The sequence below is a fragment of the Benincasa hispida genome, chromosome 7 (genome assembly GCF_027475165.1).
Source record: "Benincasa hispida cultivar pf3 chromosome 7, pf3_genome.v1.1, whole genome shotgun sequence".
In the NCBI taxonomy this organism is placed as follows: Eukaryota; Viridiplantae; Streptophyta; class Magnoliopsida; order Cucurbitales; family Cucurbitaceae; genus Benincasa; species Benincasa hispida.
The window spans coordinates 39561272-39583131 of NC_143484.1; the positions used below are offsets into that span (position 1 = coordinate 39561272).

Consider the following 21860-nt stretch of genomic DNA (forward strand, 5'->3'; position numbering starts at 1 on the left):
TTGGGGACTAAATTGTTACTTTTATAAAAGTTTAGAGACTGAAAATGATTTTTAACCTAAAAATATTCTTCTATTTCTAAGTTTTAATTTTTAGTTTTTTTTTATCTTCTATGTTTCAAAATATATATTTTTGCTTTTACTTAATCAATTTAAAATAGTTAAGAAAAATGGGTGAAAACTAATGTAATTATATTCAATTAAAATCTTTTAAATTAATCAATAAGAACGAACACTAAGGACTGAAAATAAGTAGGTAGTGATTCTAAAATATATATATATATTTAGTGAAAAGTTAACGTTGGTAAATCTTGAACTCAAGGACTGAAAACAAAATTTATTTAAAATCTATAACTAAATGAAAACTAAAAAAAAAAAATTCAAATGTAGATGTATAACATTTTAAAACTTTAAGATTTCAACTGTACTAATAACTATGGTTTGTTTGGCAACCGTTTTGTTTTTAGTTTTTGTTTTTGAAAATTAAGTCTATATCATCTACATTCTAAATTTGACTTAGTTTTTTAAATAATTGGTGAAAAGTAGATAACAAATCAAGAAATTTGGAGGTGGAAGTAGTGTTTAGACTTAATTTTCAAACACAAAAATAAAAAACAAAATGGTTACGAAATAAGGCCTACAATATTTAATTTGTGTAGATGTGTTGACATTTTTATAGATTCGACATCGATATAAAGAATGAATCGACATTTTTATTATATGATAACAAGAAATCTCTTAAATATAAAAATAAACATATAAATAATAACATCTTAAGTGGTTTAGAAAGTATGAAATGTTTGATTTATTAATTTAAATAATTGCAAAAGTGTCTATACATATTCAAGGGTGTTTTCAAATAAAAGAAAACAAGTTAATTTATTTATAAATGTAGCAACATTTCACAACCTATTAGTAATAAATGTCTATCGCGGGCTATAACTGATAGACAATGATATTTTATAATACTTAAAAATATTTTCAACCGTTTTACTATTTAAAACCAGACTAAATTATACAAAATGCCCCTAAACTTTGTATTTTTTGTCAAAAATATCCTTAAACTTTCAAAAGTTTCAAAAATACCTTTAAACTTCTAAGATGAGTTCAAAATTACCATTACTTACCGTTAGTTTTGGATGGAAATCGTTAGTGTTTTGTATAATATTTATAAACTTTTAAAAGTTTTTTTTAATAAAAAAATAAAGTTAAAAATACCTACAGTTATATGAACAGAGATCGTTAACACCATCTTACTTCCCTATTTTCCATTTTTTCCTCCCATCCCTTCTTCAATACATTCTTACTCTCCTTTTGTTAACATTTCTTTATAAAAAAAAAGTAAATAAATAAATTTAGGTATATGGACTATAATAAGAAGAAAGAGAAAATAAATGAAGCATCACTTATGACTTAAATGTTTTAACAAAATTATATGTTAGTAGTTGAGCGACGGATAATAGCCAAATATATGTTTTTTTATTTGACTATTTATCGTTTGGTATGTTTTAAGGGGAGATTGACTTTGAAATTTTGTGGGATTTTATGATTTAATTTTAAATTTTGGTTACCGAAAAAATTGGAGTAAGTTAAGTTAAGAATTAAAAAACTAAGAGAACAATAAAAATATCTGTATGAAAAACATGAAGATATATGTATAATTTTTTTAAAATGAAATTTTCGAACTTAAAAAAACTTCAAACAAATTGATCACCATATTAATGGTATGAGCATTTTTAAACTCTTCTTTTTAAATTTTAAAGTTATTTTTGCAATAAGATATTACCGTTTTTGTTCATATACTAACAATAAGGTATTTTTGAACTCTTTTTTAAGTTAAGAGTGTTTTTAAAACTTTTGAAAGTTGGTATTTTTGAAACAAAACTTTAGTAGTTTTCATCCAAAACTAACGGTAGGGGCATTTTTAAATTTAAAAATATTTTTGAAACTATTAAAAATTAAAAAATATTTGCGACACAAAATACAAAATTGAGAGACATTTATCATAATTTAGCCTTAAAACAATTACCCGATTCAATTAGTATTTGGATAAAATTGAGATATGATGATTGATGATCTCAACATATTAGTTTTATCCCTCCACCTGACAGAAGACCCTCTCAATACGATGACACGATACGAATGCCCGCACGGGATTGGAGTTCAATGAATGGTGAGGTCGGTGAGAAGAAAAACGGCATCGTCTTGCAAACACGACGTCGTACGCTGCACTTCATCTTCTTCATTGCTCTCTTGATTCTTCCTTCAATTTAACGCAGTGTTTTTTCAAAACCTAAAACAAGACAAAGGAAAGGTTTTTCTATGTCTCGGCTGCAACTTCCAGTTGTTGTTAGTGGTTCATCACTTCATATACTCTGATTTTTCCTTTTCCTTTCTCCATTTTTCTCTTCTTTGATCTTTGATTACAAATCCCGATCTCTGCTTTTGGCGATCTTCATCGGATTCAAGATTTTTGTTAAGAGGGTATACGTTTAATTTCACACATGCAAACCGAGGCTAGGGTTAGTGTGATGATGGAAGGAGGGCAAAGAGCTCTCAGTTCTGCTCATGGTGGGGTGGTTTCTGTTGAGGGAGGTGCCAGAAATTTCGCTTCTAAAAAGCAACAGTCGCTTCAGCAATCGCAGATTGGCACGGTGTCGCAGCTTCTCTCTGGAGGTGTCGCCGGTGCTTTTAGTAAGACCTGCACCGCACCACTGGCTCGACTTACCATTCTCTTTCAGGTTCGTTTACTTCTGTTTCTATCGATTATTGTTGTTGCGATGAAGTTGTTTGCCTAATTTCTATCCTATCAGTGCTTTAGGTGACTTGGGTTACTTTCGGTTTGATGTTAGGCTTTTGGGATATGGAATTTTTTTATAATCACTCTTTTTCTTTATCCATTTCCAGTTTTTCCCTCTTTCGCAAAACATTTTCCTGAAGCCTAGATAGCTTCGGAATATGGTTTTTGGGTTCTTACTGGAGTTATATTGACGACTTTTGCATTATAACCACATGAGGTGAGAAATATGCTCTGTAACACAGGTGGAAGATTTCATTTTCAAGTAATTGTACTTTATGATGAGAATAGAAATGTATGATTAAAATGTGAATGCAATTTGTTGAATTCTTGTATATGAATTATAAAACATTTACTATCTATGCTTATTCTTTCCTTTTGCTTTGGCACCATTCTGAAATTTGACATTTTTTTGAGAAGTTGTAGTATTTAAATTTGATTCTTACCAGGAGATTAAGAATCATGGTTTATGGGGTTCTTTCCCCGTGATGCTCTCTTAAGTAGAATGGCAAACATTTATTCATTTTTATTCTAATTCAATAAAGTTCAGACTAGTAAAGAATGATATGTTAAGAAAAGGAAATTAGTACATTTTAAATGCAGATATCATAAATAAAATAAAAAAAGCAGGACGTTGTAAAAAGCAGGACCTTAACTGTGCCTGTGTCCAAATCTCTTTAATACTGGTTTATTGGCCTGTCCAGTGTCAATTTGATATTATGTTTCATGGCTCTGTTGGTATTTTGGGTTGCTGACATGCTGTCAGTTGATATCGGTGGTTGTATAATTGCCTTGTTACTTGTTATCATCTCAGGTGCAAGGGATGCACTCTGATGTAGCATTGCTGAAGAAAGCCAGCATATGGCATGAGGCTTCACGAATTATTCACGAGGAGGGAATAAGAGCTTTCTGGAAAGGAAATCTTGTTACAATTGCTCATCGTCTACCTTATTCCTCTATCAATTTCTATGCATATGAACACTACAAAAAGGTTGATGTTATCTTTCTTATGAATAGATACCATCATAGAGTTTTATATATGGGGTTAATTTCTGTTTGAATTTTTTCTTTCAGTTGCCCTGATCGTAATTGTTTGTTTATATGCTATGTAGTTACTTCACATGGTCCCAAGTCTTGAACATCGAAGGGATCGCATGAGTGCAGACCTTTTAGTTCACTTCCTTGGTGGTGGCTTGGCAGGAATTACGGCAGCATCAACTACATATCCACTAGACCTCGTAAGGACGCGCCTTGCTGCTCAGGTGAGTTCATATGGTTGGCAACTTCTTGTAAACAGTATCTATTGCACTTAACTTGACTGCCTTGTCTATTAGTTGTGTGGCTCCTTGGGTGTGGGCTGCTTTTTTGTATGGCTATGGACTCTTTTCAGTATTCTTTCATTATACTTAATATTTTTTTTCCTCATCCAAAAACAAAAATAAAGGTAAAAACTGTTCTTCCTTGGATGGTGGTTAACTATGAGAAGTGATTTTGATGATTATTAGTCTAGTTTGGTCTTAAAATTCATGGGCTTGGTAGTGAATGATCTTTCCATTTCATCTTATTAGACTCTAGACGGGCTCATTTGCCGTCGCATCTGTGGTCTTTGTATATTCATAACTGGTTCATCTTGATTTATTCATCTTTTATTGAAGCCATCTTTTGAATTGGTTGACATAATTTTGAATCATATGTTTGTATTGGCACTTGTTTTTGCATTAACTTCATAGATTTATGATTTTTAGACGAACGTGATCTATTACAAAGGTATTTGGCATACTCTGAGAACAATTTGTAGAGACGAGGGTTTTCTAGGTCTTTACAAGGGACTTGGAGCAACAATACTGGTATGCAATTTTATTTTCATTTTTTTATTATTATTTTTTTATACTTTCTGAGATGTACTAGGAATACGAGTCCTGTTTTGAAAATATAGCTCATTAAATCTGTCTGGTGCAGGGTGTTGGTCCCAACATAGCTATCAGCTTTTCCGTGTATGAAAGCTTGAGGTCTTTCTGGCAGTCCCGTAGGTAAGGATTTTCAGTTTAATTCATTAATTATATGATGGATTGCTTCTTGTTATGTACACATGCTTCCTCATTTAGTCCTAGAAACTTATTTTAAAATATATTTCAGGCCTCATGATTCTACGGTTTTGGTTAGTCTGACCTGTGGTAGTCTATCGGGCATTGCATCCTCTACAGGTGAGTGATCTCTGATGGGTTAATTTTCAGAGAGAATCAATTTATATGGGTTCTTTGTTTATGCAATGTTTCTTGCGGTATCTATCTCAGTATTTTATGAATATGAGTGATTTCTTGGATCTGAATTTTTTTCTAGCTGGAAATCCCTGCCCTTCATATTTAATATTTCTTTTCACATGCTGCCTCTCCATGAACTAACCTACTATTGTGATGCTAAGCATAGCGCTGGACTAGCTAAGTTTTTAATTCAACTGCATTCATTGTATTGTTAAAAAATGTCAGTGCAAAAAAAGAGGTTAATACATATAGCTGTTTGCCATGCTTTTGATGCAGAGAAACAGGCTGTGGTGCAGGCTCTGCACCAAAGTATTTAACCAGACTGACCCTAGAGACAGACCACCAGACTGGAGTTGTATTTTGTATGGCATTATGAAAATTTTAGTAAGGAAATTGATAAAAATAATTCCATATTACCACCTTAATTTTTTCTCATCTTAACTTCTAAAATTTTTTCTTAAAATTGGTTTTAGTAGCAATCTCTCCAAGCATTACATATTCTAGAATATCATTTTCAGGTGTGAGAGGTGCCCCATCTGAGGTATGCTTCTCACTTGGGCTCTCTTTTACATTTGTTAAATGGATTTTTCAATCCTTGAAGCCTCAGTAGTTCATCGTCTTAGTCTCTTTGACAACTTTGTCATGGTTGATTGGTATGTTTATGAAACTAGACCAATTCTAACTATGCCTGAGTCATCTTGTGGAAACTTAGTGCTGATGATGCAAATGTGCCAGCATTATGGTGCATTTTGCTCCATTTCTAATTTAAAAGTGCTCTTTTCATAGGTCTAAAATTGAGCATATCAAAATGATAAAACTACTGACCAGCTTCAGATATTAAAATAGTACATAACATATTGTTTTGTATTAAACAAAAATTCAAACATCAGTGTTCACATACCCCAATGTGCTTTCCAGCAGCTTTTCTCTGTTGTGTGATGTTTGCTTAAATGCGATCGCCTGTTTCAACTTTGTGCTACTGATGTCTTTACTGTGAAGTGAAGGTCATCTCTATCTGCTTGTTTAACTGTACAGCTCGGTTTATATTATGTTACCCACTATAATTTGCAGCCACCTTCCCCTTGGATCTCGTGAGGAGGCGAAAGCAATTGGAAGGAGCCGGTGGCCGAGCTCGGGTGTATACAACAGGCCTTGTCGGTGTATTCAGGCACATATTGAGGACAGAAGGCTTCCGTGGTTTCTACCGAGGGATTTTGCCCGAATACTACAAGGTCGTGCCTGGGGTGGGCATTTGCTTCATGACCTATGAGACACTGAAGAGCCTATTAGCAGATGCAAGTTCCAGATTGTAGTTGAAGAAAAGCTTTTGCCGAAATGATTTGTGGATGGAAATGAGATTTTGTGGGAAATAACAAAGCAAATTTGTGGGAATCCTCATAGTTTTGTACTTCAGATTGTAAGATGTAACATTTTTCCATGTATAGATATCTAAAGGTTCTTCAGTGGTTCACAAAATTATACAATATGTAGCCAAAAGCAGAGGTTTTTTTTTTTTTTTTTTGTGGTACTTTTTGTATGGAAAAGCTCGGCATAGGCACACGTCGATGGTCGCGTTTTGAAGCAAGGCATTGCCACAATGAGAGGTATTTTTCTGTTTACATGACCTTGAAGATAAGCAAATTATTTGGATTGAAACATTTTCTACTATGATTTACTCTACTCTACTTTGTTGGTATGATAAACAAATTATTTTATGTTTTAGTTTATATGATATTTGAAAGAATCTAAAGTTTATTCCTTCAATTTTTAAATTTGTAATTGTTATCTTGAAATTCAGGTTTTACATCTACTTAATTTCTAGAATCTATTATATACAATTTAAAGCTAAGGGACCTATTTATCATGAAATTGAAAGTTAGAAAATCTTACACTGTAAATTTGAAATTGCATTGTAATTCAACTAATTGAAAGTTGGGAAATTGGAGTGGATAACCAAATTAGTTGACTTTCGTTTGAATGCTTACAATATAGAGATCTATATTAAAATAAACTCTAAAATTTTTATAGTTACATCAATTGTATTTTTATAAATGTATCAATTTAAATCCGTCGTTATGTTCTATTATTTATAATTTTAGTAATTAAAACTATAAACACGTACAAGAATTTACACATGGAGGATTTTTAAATTATAATCGTCAATCTTGTTAAATCTAACATTTGTAGAGGTCTATACATATAAGAATCGATGCCCTGATGATTTTTAAATATTAGGTTTTTAATCGTTTCACTTGTAACAATTTTTACGTTTCATTAAAAAAAAATATTAAATTTTGTATATGATATTTGTTAAATTAAATCTAAAGGTATATATTGATATATTGATGAAAGTTTAGAGTTTAAATTGATATATTTATGAAAGTTCAAGGTTTAAATTGATACAAGTATTAGTTTATGGTTTTAAATTAATATAACTTCCAAAGTTCACGGTTTAAATTGATATAATTATTAGTTTAAAGTTTAAATTAATACAACTTTCAAAGTTCACGGGTATTAAATTGATATTTGTCATTTTCTTTAATGTACGAACTCCATTTATTGTTATGAAAGAAACATTTGAAAATTATTTGAAATTCATGATAGGTTAATTGTTTAGATTGGCAAAAATACTGGAAATGCTTTCAAATATAACAAAATGACACTATCTATCACTCTTTATTATTGATAAACAATGACATTTGGCTAATAAACAATCACTCTTTAATTCTATCATTAGTGCTTATAATATGAAAGCTCAAAGTAATGAAGAGAATATGTTTTATGAATCATGTCCTTTGGGTAAAGCTTATTGTCTACCATTTTCTAAGTCTGAAAGCCATGCTACCAAACCTTTTGAACTGATTCACTCTGACTTATAGGGACCTGCCCCTATTGTTTCATCAGACGGTTTTAGATATTACATACTGTTTGTCGATGATTATGGCAGATACACCTGGATCTATCCCTTGAGACAAAAAAGTGGTGCTTTAGAAGCTTTTCAGCACTTTCTTATTTATGTTCAGAACCAATTTAACACAACAATTAAAGCTCTACAGTCTGATAACGGAGGTAAGTATGCCAAAATCCATCAGCTATGCAACTCAAAAGGAATCATAGTCTGGCTATCATGCCTTTACACTTCTGCTCAAAATGGTTGAGTAGAAAGAAAACACAGACATTTGTAGAAACCAGCCTTACACTGCTAGCACAGGCCAGCCTACCCTTGAGTTTTTGGTGGGATTCTTTCCTCACAATCACCATGCTCATAAATGGACTCCTAATAGAGGTACTGCGCTTGCTTTCCATACCTCCGGCCCTTTCAGCACAACAAATTCAACTTTCACTCAGAAAAATGTGTGTATTTAGGCCCCAGTCAACAACACAAAGGCTTCAAATGTCTAACCTAAGATGGCCGAATCATCATCTCTCGGCATGTCACCTTCAATGAGGATGAATTTCTTTTCACCTATTTATCCCAGTCTAATCCCAAAAACCAGCTCAATTCCTCACCCAAACTCACCCTCCCCATCTTTCCACACAATGATCCCTGCCCACAGAACGATCTCATACATTATCGTCTACCTCAAACCCAACGATCGTTTACCCCATATCTACACGATCACTCACCTATTGCTCATAGCCCACAAAATTCAATTGATCGCTTACCTATCACCAATCGCCTACCCGATCGTGTATCTAATCAATTACCACACGATCACTCACGAAGTGTTCATCGCTTACCAAATCCACCAATCGCTTACCTACTACCCATTGCTCACCTTCTCTAAATCGCCTACCCGATCGTATACCAAATTCCTTACCACACGATCGCTTACCAAATGCCCATCGCCTACCAAATTTATCACCTGATTGCTTACCCATTACCCATCGCTTAACCTTTCAAAATCGTCTACACGATCGTATACCAACTCCCTCACAACACTATCGCTTAACCAATCGCCCACCTGATCCATCCCTAAACGATCGTTCACCTCTTGACGATTGCTTACCTACCACCCATCGCCTACCCTCACCTGATCGTCTACACGATTGTTTACCAGCACCATCTTTATACGATCGTCTACCAATATCAACCCAACCTGATAGTTCACCTCCCTCATCACTAAACGATCGTTTACCCACACCCGATTGCCTACACGATCGCTTAACTACATCTAACGATCGTCTACCTGTCCCTTTCTCACCCAATCGTCTACCAAATCCTTTTCTAAATGACCGTTCACCTGTACCTGATCGCCTACTTGATCGTTTACCAATATCATCACCACCCGATCGTGTACCTCCTGCCTTCTTCACTCGATACCTTCAACCTGACCTTACAAATCCTTCATCAGCCAAACCTGTTCCTTTACCCACTCATCCTATGATAACCCGAGGGAAAGCTGGTATCTTCAAACCAAAAATCCTCATTACTTCATCCTCTGTTGACTGGTCGGTAACTGAACCTACTCGAACTCAAGATGCCTTAACTTCTCCTCCTTGGAAGCAAGACATGGATGCCGAATATGCTGCCTTAATTAAAAACCAGACCTGGGCGCTTGTACCTCCTACACTAGACATGAACATTGTAGGGCATAAATGGGGTTTCAGAATCAAGCGCAACTCTGATGGTTCAGTTTAACGCTACAAAGCACGACTTGTAGCAAAAGGATTTCACTAGAACCCCGTCATAGATTTCTTTGAGACATTCAGTCCGGTTGTAAAGCTTTCAACAATTCGGATGATTCTCAACATTGCTACCTTTCATGGATGGAGTCTATGACAACTAGACTTTGACAATGCCTTTCTGAATGGAACTCTAGAAGAAAATGTGTATATGACACAGCCTTCTGGGTATGTACATCCATCTTACCCACATCATGTCTGCAAGCTTGACAAAGCCCTTTATGGCTTAAAACAGGCCCCTCAGGCCTGGAACGCTACTCTCACAAGGGAGCTCCTTCGATGGGGATTCACAAACTCAAGGTCTGATTCTTTTCTCTTCATCTACAACAAGCAGTCCTCTATTATTTTCCTTCTGGTCTATGTTGATGATGTTATTGTAACTGGTAATGATCCCTCAACAATCAATCAACTCATTCGGTCATTAGATAACACCTTTGCTCTCAAAGACTTGGGAGAACTCACATATTTCCTTAGCCTTCAAGTTCACTATCTTGATTCTAGTCTCATCATAAATCAAGCAAAATATGTGGATGACCTTCTACACCGTTTACAACTCAAAAACTTGAAGCCTACCCCATCCCCAGTGTTCTTGGCAAACACTTGTCTATTGCTGATGGTACTCCTCTCGAGGATCCTTTTATCTATAGAAGCACAATTGGAGCATTGCAGTACCTCACCACAACCCGACCGGAAATCGCATATATAGTCAACCACTTAAGTCAATTTCTTCAAAAACCAACTGATGTTCACTAGCAAGTTGTAAAACGCATCCTTCGATACATCACTGCAACCAAACACTTTAGTCTATTGTTTCAACCAAGCTTCGACCTATCAATCTCTGCCTACTCGGATGCAGATTGGGCCTCCAATATTGATGATCGAAAATCAGTTGTAGCATACTGTATTTCATTGAAAACAAATTAATTTCTTGGTCATCCAAAAAGCAAATAGCCGTAGCCCGATCAAGTACTGAATCTGAATATCGGGCCTTAGCACACACTGCCTCTGAAGTCATATGGCTCAATCAACTGATGTCGAAACTTGGGATGTTATCTTCTGTCAAACCAATCATATGGTGTGACAACTTAAGCGCTGCTGCCATTGCCACCAATCCTGTGTTTCATACCAGAACAAAACACATTGAGATCATGCTCACTTTTTACGAGATCATGTCCTTCGTGGAGCCTTGGAAGTTTGGTATGTTCCTTCGGCAAGTCATCTTGCTGACTCTCACAAAACCTCTCACACATTCCCACTTCCAGTCTCTTCGTTCCAAAATTGGTGTACTTGATGTACCCTCTCGTTTGAGGGGAGATGTTAGAGAAGAACAAGTCAGCAACACACATGGACAAACAGTCAGCTGCCCAGTCAACACACTCAGGCCATGTCATCACTCTCCTAGAAGAAAAAATTGTTAGAAGGAATATTTATCCCAACCAATCAGATTTGTACAAATATAATCTTTCATTCTTTATTATTTCTTATGTATTGGCTATTTAAAGCCTCTGTCATTACATCACTGATAGCAAGGAAAATATATAGAAAAATCCAAGGGCAAACATTGCTGAAACGCTTCGTCTTCTTCCTTCTGCCTTTTCATTTTCCTTGTCTCTTTAAATTTCTAACTCGTTCATCCAGCCACCTTCATGTTCACGTGCATACAACGTGAACCTAGCTGCTGTTCATCCGTACTCAAAGTCGTATATCGGATATCCAGCCCTACTCGGAATCATTCATCCAGCCACAGCTCGTAAGTTCATTTTCATTTTCATTTTGTCCAACTTCCAAGTTCTAAGTTTCATCTTCCATCTCAGGTATCGTTCTCCAAATTAATGGATATGTTGATTTTAATGTTTTATATTTACAAAATTTAATTATTTCTATTGTTTTTTGTGGAAATTGTTTAAGGAAAAAAAACTAATATTTTAGAATATCAATTCTAGAAAATTGTTAATGTCATTTTTATTTTGTTAAATAGTTGTTTTCTATGGAAGGTGTGACTGAAAATACAAGTTTGAGCACAAAGAAAAATGACAAGAGGAAGTCACCACCCACTCGCCATCCAGTGAAACAAAAGTGGTGAAGAAGAATAAAGTAACTACTACGAATAAGACCTCAAGTGCATGGGAACATTTTACAAAAGTTGAAGGTAAGTCTGATTTCCCTAGAGCAAAGTGTAATTATTGTGGTGTTACCTATACATGTGATACTCAAATGAATGGTACCACAAACATGTTAAAGCATATTCGTACTAAGTGTAAAAAATATCCAAGAAGAATAAATTACACTAAAGAAAAGCTATTGCTTGAAAAAACAGAAAAGAAAGGAGAAGGAAGCTTAGTTTGGTTGCCACAACTTTTAGCGCCAAGAAATGTAGACTAACACTTACAAATTTGTTATTGTTGAAGAGATTCCATTTAGGGTGGTTGAACCAAAAGGATTTCGTGAATATTCTAGTACTTTGGAACCTAAAGGCATGATCCACTTGTATGTCTCCACATACATACTTAAGTTACAACGACAACCACGGATCTTAGTTTATTGGTTTTGGTAAATGCAAATAAAAAATCTCATGTTTCATAGACAATAGTGAAGAAAACATCTCATATTATTACATCACAAGCGTTTGTTCAATACACGTATTTACAAACTACAGGACCCAACGAAAGTTTAGGGCATAAACCCCAACAATCTCCCACTTGTCCTAAAGCGAATGGGTGTACATAACAACAAGTCCAAAATAATAAACTAGGGCATTAAGGCCTAATACAAAAATCTCCCACTTACCCTAGTCTAATTGTAGGCAGTCCCATAGACCCATGTTCTAAAGGTGATCCTAAGAAATTATAGCCGTTGTGCTCCAAAGCAATTTACATCTCCTCGATGTACTATCTCGCAATGAGATGATACTCCCGCTCTATATGTTTACCGCGCTTGTGACTCTTAGGCTTTTAGAGTTCACCACAACACCACTATTATCACAATAGAAGGTGATGGGCCTAGACATGTCTGGAACAACTTCTAGATCCTTTAGAAACTTCCTGAACCAAACGACCTCCTTAGCAGCTTCACAAGCCACTACATATTCGGCCTCCATCGTGGAGTTGGCGATGCACCCCTGCTTAGTGCTTCGCCATACTACAGCTCCTCCATTAAGAGTGAACACTGAACCTGATATGGATTTTCGAGAATCTTTATTAGTCAGAAAGTCAGAGTCCGTGTATCTAGTAAGGATCAAATCCTTAGATCCATACATGAGCATGTAGTCTCTCGTTCTCTGGAGATCCTTGAGGATATTCTTGACGGCGATCCAGTAACCTTGTCCTAGATTAGACTGATATCTACTGACTATCCCCACAGCATAGCACATGTTTAGTCTAGTACACAATATCGTATCATCAAACTGCCAACGACATATGCATAGGGGTCCCGTCTCATCTCCTCAACCTCTTGAGGTGTCTTAAGACACATTTCCTTAGCAATGTAACTCCATGCCTAGGTCCCTTTTGGAGTTTTGCATCGAGTACTTGAGCAACATCTTATTAATGTACGATGCCTGAGACAGCACTAGCACTGTGTTGTTTTGATCCCGAAAGATCTAAATACCCAGAATAAACTGAGCCTTTCTTAAATATTTCATTTGGAATTGGGTTGCTAGCCAGTTCTTAATTGATGTTAATAGACCTACATCATTTCCAATGGGTAGGATATCATCTACATACAACACTAGGAAAACTACTGAACTATTGATGATTTTCTTGTAGACACAAGGCTCATCCACGTTTAGGTTAAAGCCGTACGATTTGATCGTAGTGTCAAACCGAATGTTCCAAGATTGAGATGCTTGTTTCAGTTCATAAATGGACCGATTTAGTTTGCAAAATTTTTGCTTTTGACCTTGGACTATGAATCCCTTGGGCTGCACCATATAAATGGTCTCATCAAGATTCCCATTCAGAAAGGCAGTCTTAACGTCCATTTGCCATATCTCATAGTTATAATATGAGGCAATGGACAGGAGGATGCGGATAGACTTTAACATGGCAATAGAGAGAAAGTCTCCTCATAGTCAAATCCTTCCATCTGGGTATAACCCTTTGCCACAAGTCTAGCTTTGAAAGTTTGCACCTTCCCATTGGCACCCCGTTTCCTTTTGTAGATCCATTTGCAATCTATAGGTTTTACCCCATCGGATTGATCTGCAAGATCCCATACTGAGTTAAAGTACATCGACTCTATCTCGAGATTTATGGCTTTGATCCATTCATCCCCGTCAACATCTTCATTGCCTAATGATAAGACAACGGATCCTCAACCTCGCCATTGGCTACCATAGCTAGGATTTCTGCAAAACCCATACAGTGAACAGATGGGTTCGCAACCCTCCCACTACTTCGAGGTCCCCTCAACTCTTGAGGTGGAACTGATCTATTAGATGAACTTCCATCAACAACTCTTGTTGATGAAGTAGGTCCTTCAACAACTCTTCTTGAAGTTTCAGTAGTTTCGTTGGAAAGTTCACGCAACACGATCTTACTATGTGAATTGTGCTCCCTCATACGATCCTCCTCAAGGAAGGTAGCGATCATAAACACAAACACTCTGTTTTCCTTAGGATCATAAAAGTAACCCCTTCGTGTACCTTTGGGGTAGCCTACAAAGAGGCACAACCTCGAACATGGTTCTAGTTTCTTTGGATTAGACTAAAGCACATGTGCTGGGAAACTGCATATGCAGAAGTGACGTAAACTAGCTTTACGCCCGTTCCAAAACTCCAAACGTGTTCTCGCAACACTCTTTGAAGGAACACAGTTGAAGATATAAGTTGCAGTCTCTACTGCAAAACCCCAAAGGAAGCGTAACTCATCATCGATCAAACCATGTCCAATAAGATTCTATTTCTCCTCTCTGCTACACCATTCTGTTGAGGTGTACCTGACACTGAAAGTTGGGAAACGATTCCATGTTCTATCATATAGTTCTGGAACTTAGAATCCAAAAACTCTCCATCCCGATCTGATCGAAGTGTTTTAATTTGTCTATCCAATGCGTTTTCAACTTCAGCCTTGAACTCTTTGAACTTTTCAAAGAATTCAGACTTCTGGTGCATCAAATAAACAGACCCATACCAGGAGTAATCATCAGTAAAAGTGATGAAATACTCATAGCCTCCCCTGGCTCGCACACTCATCGGAACTCCTATCATTGAGGGCGGTTCTTTGATTTGCATGGGTGCGAGTAGCCAGTTCGCAAACTGAAGCCTACCACTTTGGGGATTTGTCTAACTTGGGAGCTGGGAACTCAGCTACACAAGATGGAATTCACTCCTTCCCCGAAGTAGGGGTAAGTAGATAGATAACTTCCTTAAGGGCTGATCTCGGGGCATGAACGATGTGGCGTTACACACATTCTCTTGGCTCGAGAGGTGTTCACACATAGTAGGACTATGTTGTATTGTTCATTAGACGGATCAATGGTACTTAAGGAGTGAGATGTAACTATAGGGGCAAAACGGTAAATTGGCCCAACTGTACTTACGAGCATCTGTGAAGGGTTATCGTACTCATGATTGGTTATATCCGATGGACACAGAAATATATTTGTGGTAAGAAGAGTTCAATTGTTGGCCTTTAGTAGAATGCCTGGCAGTTAACGGATGGTGGAGCTCGTAGTTAAAGACTTTAGTCATCTATTCATGTATCGTTGGAGCTTCGGGCCATAGGTCCATAAGGTCCCCTTGGTAGCTTGGATACAAGTTGAGAATTAGTTTTTGGGTCAGTTTGAAATGTTCAAATTGACAAGAGGGTGTTTGATTATATATGATATAATTGAACTGGTTAATTGTGTATGATATGATTGACTAAATATATGAGATACATTAATTTGGAGGAAATTGGATATAAATATGATTTATTTCAAGTAGAGGAGAAAACACTATGGTTGATATATGATATCAAGCTATAGGTTATGAATATAATATGATTATATTTATTATTTTATTAATTGGACGGTTATGAGATAATTGCCCACCGTTTTCTCCGAAATCATGCATTAGTGGGATTCAATTCGGTTATCGTAACTGAAGAATAAAATGAAAATTGTTTTCATTTTGCAAACTATCTAAGAAATGCATAATTTTCTCATGGTGTGATAGCTTCTATCGCTTAGTGATTGAGCGCATATACGATAAGCTTGCGTTTACTAAATGATCGCACACACGCATGCATTCACTAAACGATCACACACCCGCGCGCGCATTCACTAAACGATCGCTTAGTGCCCGAGGCTAACTAAACGATCGTATAGATGATCTCCCAGTTTTTCCTACATGATCGTGTACCTTGCCTAAACGATCAAGTACCCGACTATATAAATAGTCGTTCCTTTCTCCCACTTGCTTGATCTTTAGTACACGATTGCCTTTCCTCCTCACCTCTACGAATCCGAATAAAGCCTACTCTTTGGATTCTCACTCCGAGAATACTAAGGGCTCCGAGTGGTGGTATCATCCCCATTTCCTGTTGTTCGTGTGAAGCCATTTGTGGTAGACGACTGAAGAGTTGCTAAATGATTGTTTGTTGGTCTAGCAAAAGCAAGAGAAGTTCATTCGCGGAGAGAGTGAGTCTTACCAAGAAGAAACTCTTCAATTGGTACGTTTACTCGTTCTCTTGTTTTTTATTCTTTAAGCATGCCAGTAATTTAGTATTGTATAATGCATATCTATATGTCTGAATGTATATGTGAAAATTGTGTCACAATGAATTAGAAAGATCCACTTCCGTTCATAGGTACTCTTGTATAACAGTTCCTTCAATACACCATCTTTAACAATAAACATTTTATTCAATTCGAAATGAAGAGTATATTTATATTGAATCAAACACTTTACAGAAATTAAGTTCCGCTTTAATTCGGGAATTACATACACATCATTTAAAATGATAGTCTTCTTCTGTAAAGTCAACTGGAGTCCTCCCACTGCCACAGCTGAGATGGCATGTCTAGTGCCTACTCACAACGTCATCTCACCAGTCTTAAGCTGTCTCTAGGATATAATCCCCTTAAAAGAAGAACAAACATGATCAGTGGCCCCAGAGTCAATCATCCAGGTAGAATCATCATTCTCCACTAAACAGGTTTCCAAAACTAGTAAATCATATTTACCTTGTTTTGCCTTGACCTTAGCCTTCTTCTTCTCATTTATCCAGCGAGGACAATTCCACTTCCAGTGCCCATCCTGGTTGCAATGGAAATACTTTCCTTTGTCAACCGACGTTGGTCGTCTACCCCGTTGGGTGATAGGCTGTGGGTTAACAGGTGCCTTCCCCTCCTCTTTACTACTCTTCTTCTTCTTCCACTTGGAAGTGTTAGAAGTAGAAGGTGCAAACTTAGTCCTTGAGGTTTGAACCTCGAAGGAACTTCTTTGAAGATGAAGCAACATTTGCCTCACCTCCCTTCTTCTCTTTACTTTTCAGCAAGGATTGAAATGTTTGCAACTCGTCGAGGAGAGTTTTAAGGGTATAGTCTACTTTGTTCAGTATAGCATTACTGAAAAAGTGCAGGAAGCTATCTGAGAACGACTGTAGAATGATGCTAACCTGGCTGCCCTCATCGATGCGCGACCCATTCAACTCTGCCACATTGAAGTGGACCATCATGTTTAGAACATGTTCACGCACAGATGTGTCTTCCTCCATTTTGGAGTTGAAGATGAATTTAAGAGCTTCATGCTTGAGCTGTCTAGACGGTTGTTCAAACATTCCCCACAGGGACTCCATGATATCACGCGTCGAGACCATAGGCTCATATTTTTTGGCCAAAACGTCATTCAGACTGGCCAAGATGTAAGCTTAGGTCTTCTCGTGTCCATTGCTCATAAGCCTCCCGAAACACTCCTCCGTATGGACGAACCTCAGATCATCGATGATTAATATTATAGTGATCGTGTGTTTCTAGCTAGCGTAGTTCTCGCTAGTCAACTTATCGATGCTTAATAGAGCTAATGTGGCTGTAGCCATTACATTGCTGAAAAACGAACAAACTTAATGAGTCTATGCAATTACCACTTTTAACATCAATTTTAATTTTAGCAAAATAGTTTCCATGTACCCTAAGTGAAAAGACATCTATTTCGTAATGATACCTCAGCGAGGTAGGACAAAAGTCACCGGTGGGGTGATCAGATGCCCTTTCACTAGGATGAGACACTCTTAACCATTAGGCAGAAACAACTCTTTTAACTAACCCTAAGAGTCACCATTATTCGTTTAAAACTGTTAACCTTTAACAGTTTTGCTAAGTGTAACCCCTTATTTTCGGCCCTAAAGTCCCGCCCTAATGCCAACTGTAGGGAAAATGCAAATTAGGACAAGAAAATAAAGCGACCTTATCCTATACAGGAGATCCGATAAAGAATCGTGCAAAACTGGCATCCTATAGGGGGACACTCCCAGGGTTCCTTGAGGCGATGCACAAAAACATTATCCAACCTAATGAGAGAGATCGTGGGATATGTTGTCATACATCCCGCTCCCACTTACTATGAACATTCTCTCCATTCACCTTGGTATTGACCTACCCAAACACCATCCTTTAGGGGGCACTCCCAGGGTGCCACGAGACCGATGATAGATCTCATGGTGTGAATATAAAGGGAGAAAAATGAAAAAGGTTTAAATGAAGTATCATATACCCCAAGTAGCTCCCACTGAATGTTCTACCTAGGGGTTCATTAACTTAGACCATCCGACTACTGATTTTATCTAAGTGTGTTTAATTTGCTCAAAAACAACTTTTGTCTTTGAAATTAAACTAGTTCAAGTCAAGTCCCATTAAACTTTTTAACGGACTATCCTCAAATTTGCATGCATGCATCAAATCTATCTAATTCACCTTTCTAGGTAGGTTCCCAGGTAGGGGTGTTCCGTTTTCGTCAGCTTAAGTACCCCAGCCTAGACAGAACCCGCCTTAGACAAAAGGTCCCTTATAGATAGATTTGCAACATATTTAATCTTTTATTAGTCAATTTAATCCTATTAAACTGATTAAAAGATTAAACCTTAGGTTGCTAATCTCATTAGAACCGTGATCTTAGGTTTATCTCCACCAAGTTTTAAAACTCTTTTAAAACCATAATTCAAGCCTAAGTTTGCATGCATGTCTTTTTTATTGATTTTAGTTCTAATTTCCTTATAACACTTATAAAAGAAACAACCAAAACCATTCCACATTGCTGTGCATAACTAGGTATTTATAACTCTTATAAATTTAACCTATGCGTCATGCTTCATGCAATGTCCATTCATTATTATATATAACTCTTATATACTTGGTAATGAACTAAGCAAACATGCTACCATACACACTTATACTATAACACTTATAATATAAAGATGATGCATGTCTATACTTAATGCATGCATAAATATAACTCTTATATTATATGATGCATGAGCATGCTCTTAAGTAATTTAAATCATGCAAACTACTATATCATAACTCTTACAATATAGAGATGATGCATGACCAATGCATAACCTAAGATGGGATTTCAACTATATGGCATACCATATGACATATAATAAAACATACATCTCATGTACATTCACAAAACTAATAGACTGGGATGATTAGCCTAAAAAATTGGAAATTAAATTCTATTTGTTACAAAAATCCATTGAGCAAACCGGTTCATAAGTGAACCGGGTCTTGAACCACCCAGGCAAAGCCTCCCTGATCGTTTAGTAAATTGGGCGAGTAACCACGATCATTTTGCTACGATTAAGTACCATTTACAATGCGATGAAGCGTGAGGCCACTCAATCGTTTAGCGCACTAATTAAAACAATATAAGTTTAAACGATCGTATAGACGACTACGTTGTTGTGAAGCACGATCGTCTAGACGATCATAGAACAAGTGCGAAGTAACTTTTACTACGCGATCGTGTAGTCAGTGACTAAGCGATGAAGCTTGCTGAGTTATACGATTTTTTAGTGTGCACGCATTTACCTTGCAGCCGACTATCACATCGCTTACCCCCCATCATTTACACAATCTGACCAACGCTTGGTCTTCTTCTTCCTCCAAGTAATGCGCAACTCCTTGCTTTAAAGCTTCATCATGAACGACTCACATTAACTCAAACACTTTGAATTACAGACTCGATAGCAAGTTAATATGCCCAAAAATACAGGGGCCCTTACAATTAACTTTGAATGTAAAAGAACTCAATAACCAGAGGCAACCATCCCAAAAACTCCATTAATCCACATCCACATACATATTTAACACTTAAACAGAATGTAGACATGCTTACACCCACCAAGAATGTAAATGCTATTCTATACATTAATGTATTTGGAATATCAGAACCTGGCTCTGATACCAATTGAAGGAATTTTTATCAAAGAGAACTCATGAATGGAAGCACGACCGATCCAAATTCATTGTGACAGAATTACAAGCATTCATAAACATGCAAACTAGATATGCATCTTAAAACAAATTACGACATGCTTTAGAAATTAAATATAAAAGTGGTGAGAGGCTTACCTTTGAAGAATGTTTCTTCTGACTTTCTCTCGCTTTCGTGGAGTCTGGAACAACAACCTCTTGTTGTCGCTTGGATGGTCTACTCAATCATCCAGTAGTCACGAACACACTTCTCCATGAACAAGTTACCTTTTCGGACACCACCATTCAGTAACTATGGTATTCTCGGAGTGAGAATCTAGGAGGTGTGGGCTCTGTTGGATTTGGTAGAGGGAAGGAAGAAACGACGATTGCACTATACGACCAAGCAAGTGGGAGAAGGATATTGTATATTGTATAGACTGTGGTGCTTGATCGTTCAGTAAAAGAACACGATCGCTTAGTAAAACAAGTTTGATTGTTTACACGATCGTTTAGTACAATAGGTTTGATCCTTTACACGATCGTTTAGAGAAACTCGCTAGCCACGCGATCGTTTAGTAAAATGCTACACGATCTTTTATATAATGGCATGTGTACACGATCGTTTAGACAAACACTTGAAGCTTTTGTGTAGTTTCTCGTGAGCTAAACGATAGGCTGTGTATTTAATGAAGCAATTCATAGACAGCAGTGAAGAATTGCAATTCAAAATGTTGGTTATATGGTTCTCACAGCACACTTTATGGATGATGATTGGAATTTATAAAAAAGAATTTTAAACTTTTGCTTGATTCCAAATCATAAAGGAAAAACCATTGGGAAATGAATTTTGAAAAATGTTTGTTGGATTGGTGGATAGATAATGTTTTGAGTGTGACGATACATAATGCTAGCTCCAATGATGTGGCCATTAATTATTTGAGAAGAAAACTGATAAATTGGAATGAGACCATTTTAGATGGAGAATATTTGCATGTAAGATGTTGTGCTTATATTCTAAATCTCATTGTGGGGGATGCTCTGAAAGAACTCAATGATTCAATTGTTAAAATTCGGCATGCAATTCCATACGTAAGATCTTCACCATCTAGACTAGCTACTTTTCAAAATTGCATGAGAAATGAGAAAATAGCTAGTAAAAATTTACTTTATTTGGATGTTCCTACTAGATGGAATTCCACATATATTATGCTAGACGTTGTTGAAAATTTTCAAAAAGTATTTGAAAGATTAGAAGTGGAGGATGAACAATATGCTTTGTAATTTTTGAAAAATGACAAGAAAAAATGTAGTGGTCGTATTATGAGTGAAGATTGGGATAATGCACATGCATTAATCAAGTTCTTGAAGTTATTTCATGATGTTATTGTGCAAATTCTTGCTTCATTGATTGTAACATCAAATCTCTATTTCCATGAAATTTGTCTAATTCAACAACAAATTCAAGATTATTCAATATGTGATAATCCTTTGTTGTCTGCCATGGCAAGAAGAATGGAAGCAAAATTTGACAAATATTGGAAGGAAAATGATAGGATAAATCTTCTTTTGTATGTTGCTGTTGTTTTAGATCATCATTATAAGTTGGAATTTTTTATATTTATACTTATGACTTTATATGATGAAGAGATGACAAATGAAATTGGGAAGAGAATTGAAGATGTGAATAGAAGAATGTATAATGAGTATAAAAATGCTGATAA

The 21860-nt window shown here is 36.3% G+C and overlaps 1 protein-coding gene across 7 annotated transcripts; it reads left to right on the forward strand.

Moving 5' to 3' along the window:
• The first annotated feature begins 2080 nt into the window (after positions 1-2080).
• Positions 2081-6723, forward strand: LOC120079797 (uncharacterized). Of its 7 annotated transcripts, none has more exons than XR_005482355.2 (9): positions 2148-2738; positions 3609-3785; positions 3907-4056; positions 4540-4641; positions 4754-4824; positions 4931-4998; positions 5332-5439; positions 5574-5596; positions 6127-6723. XR_005482355.2 is itself a non-coding variant. In XM_039034203.2 (8 exons), exons 1-7 carry the CDS (start codon positions 2502-2504, stop codon positions 5370-5372), a joined length of 846 nt encoding a protein of 281 aa, XP_038890131.1. In that variant the 5' UTR covers positions 2148-2501; the 3' UTR covers positions 5373-5417; positions 6127-6723. The 7 variants fall into 7 exon arrangements, 3 of the variants coding, with proteins under 3 accessions (XP_038890130.1, XP_038890129.1, XP_038890131.1); XR_016530712.1 differs by having other exon boundaries at positions 5332-5417; positions 6127-6153; XR_005482353.2 differs by lacking the exon at positions 5574-5596.
• Positions 6724-21860: the final 15137 nt, after the last annotated feature.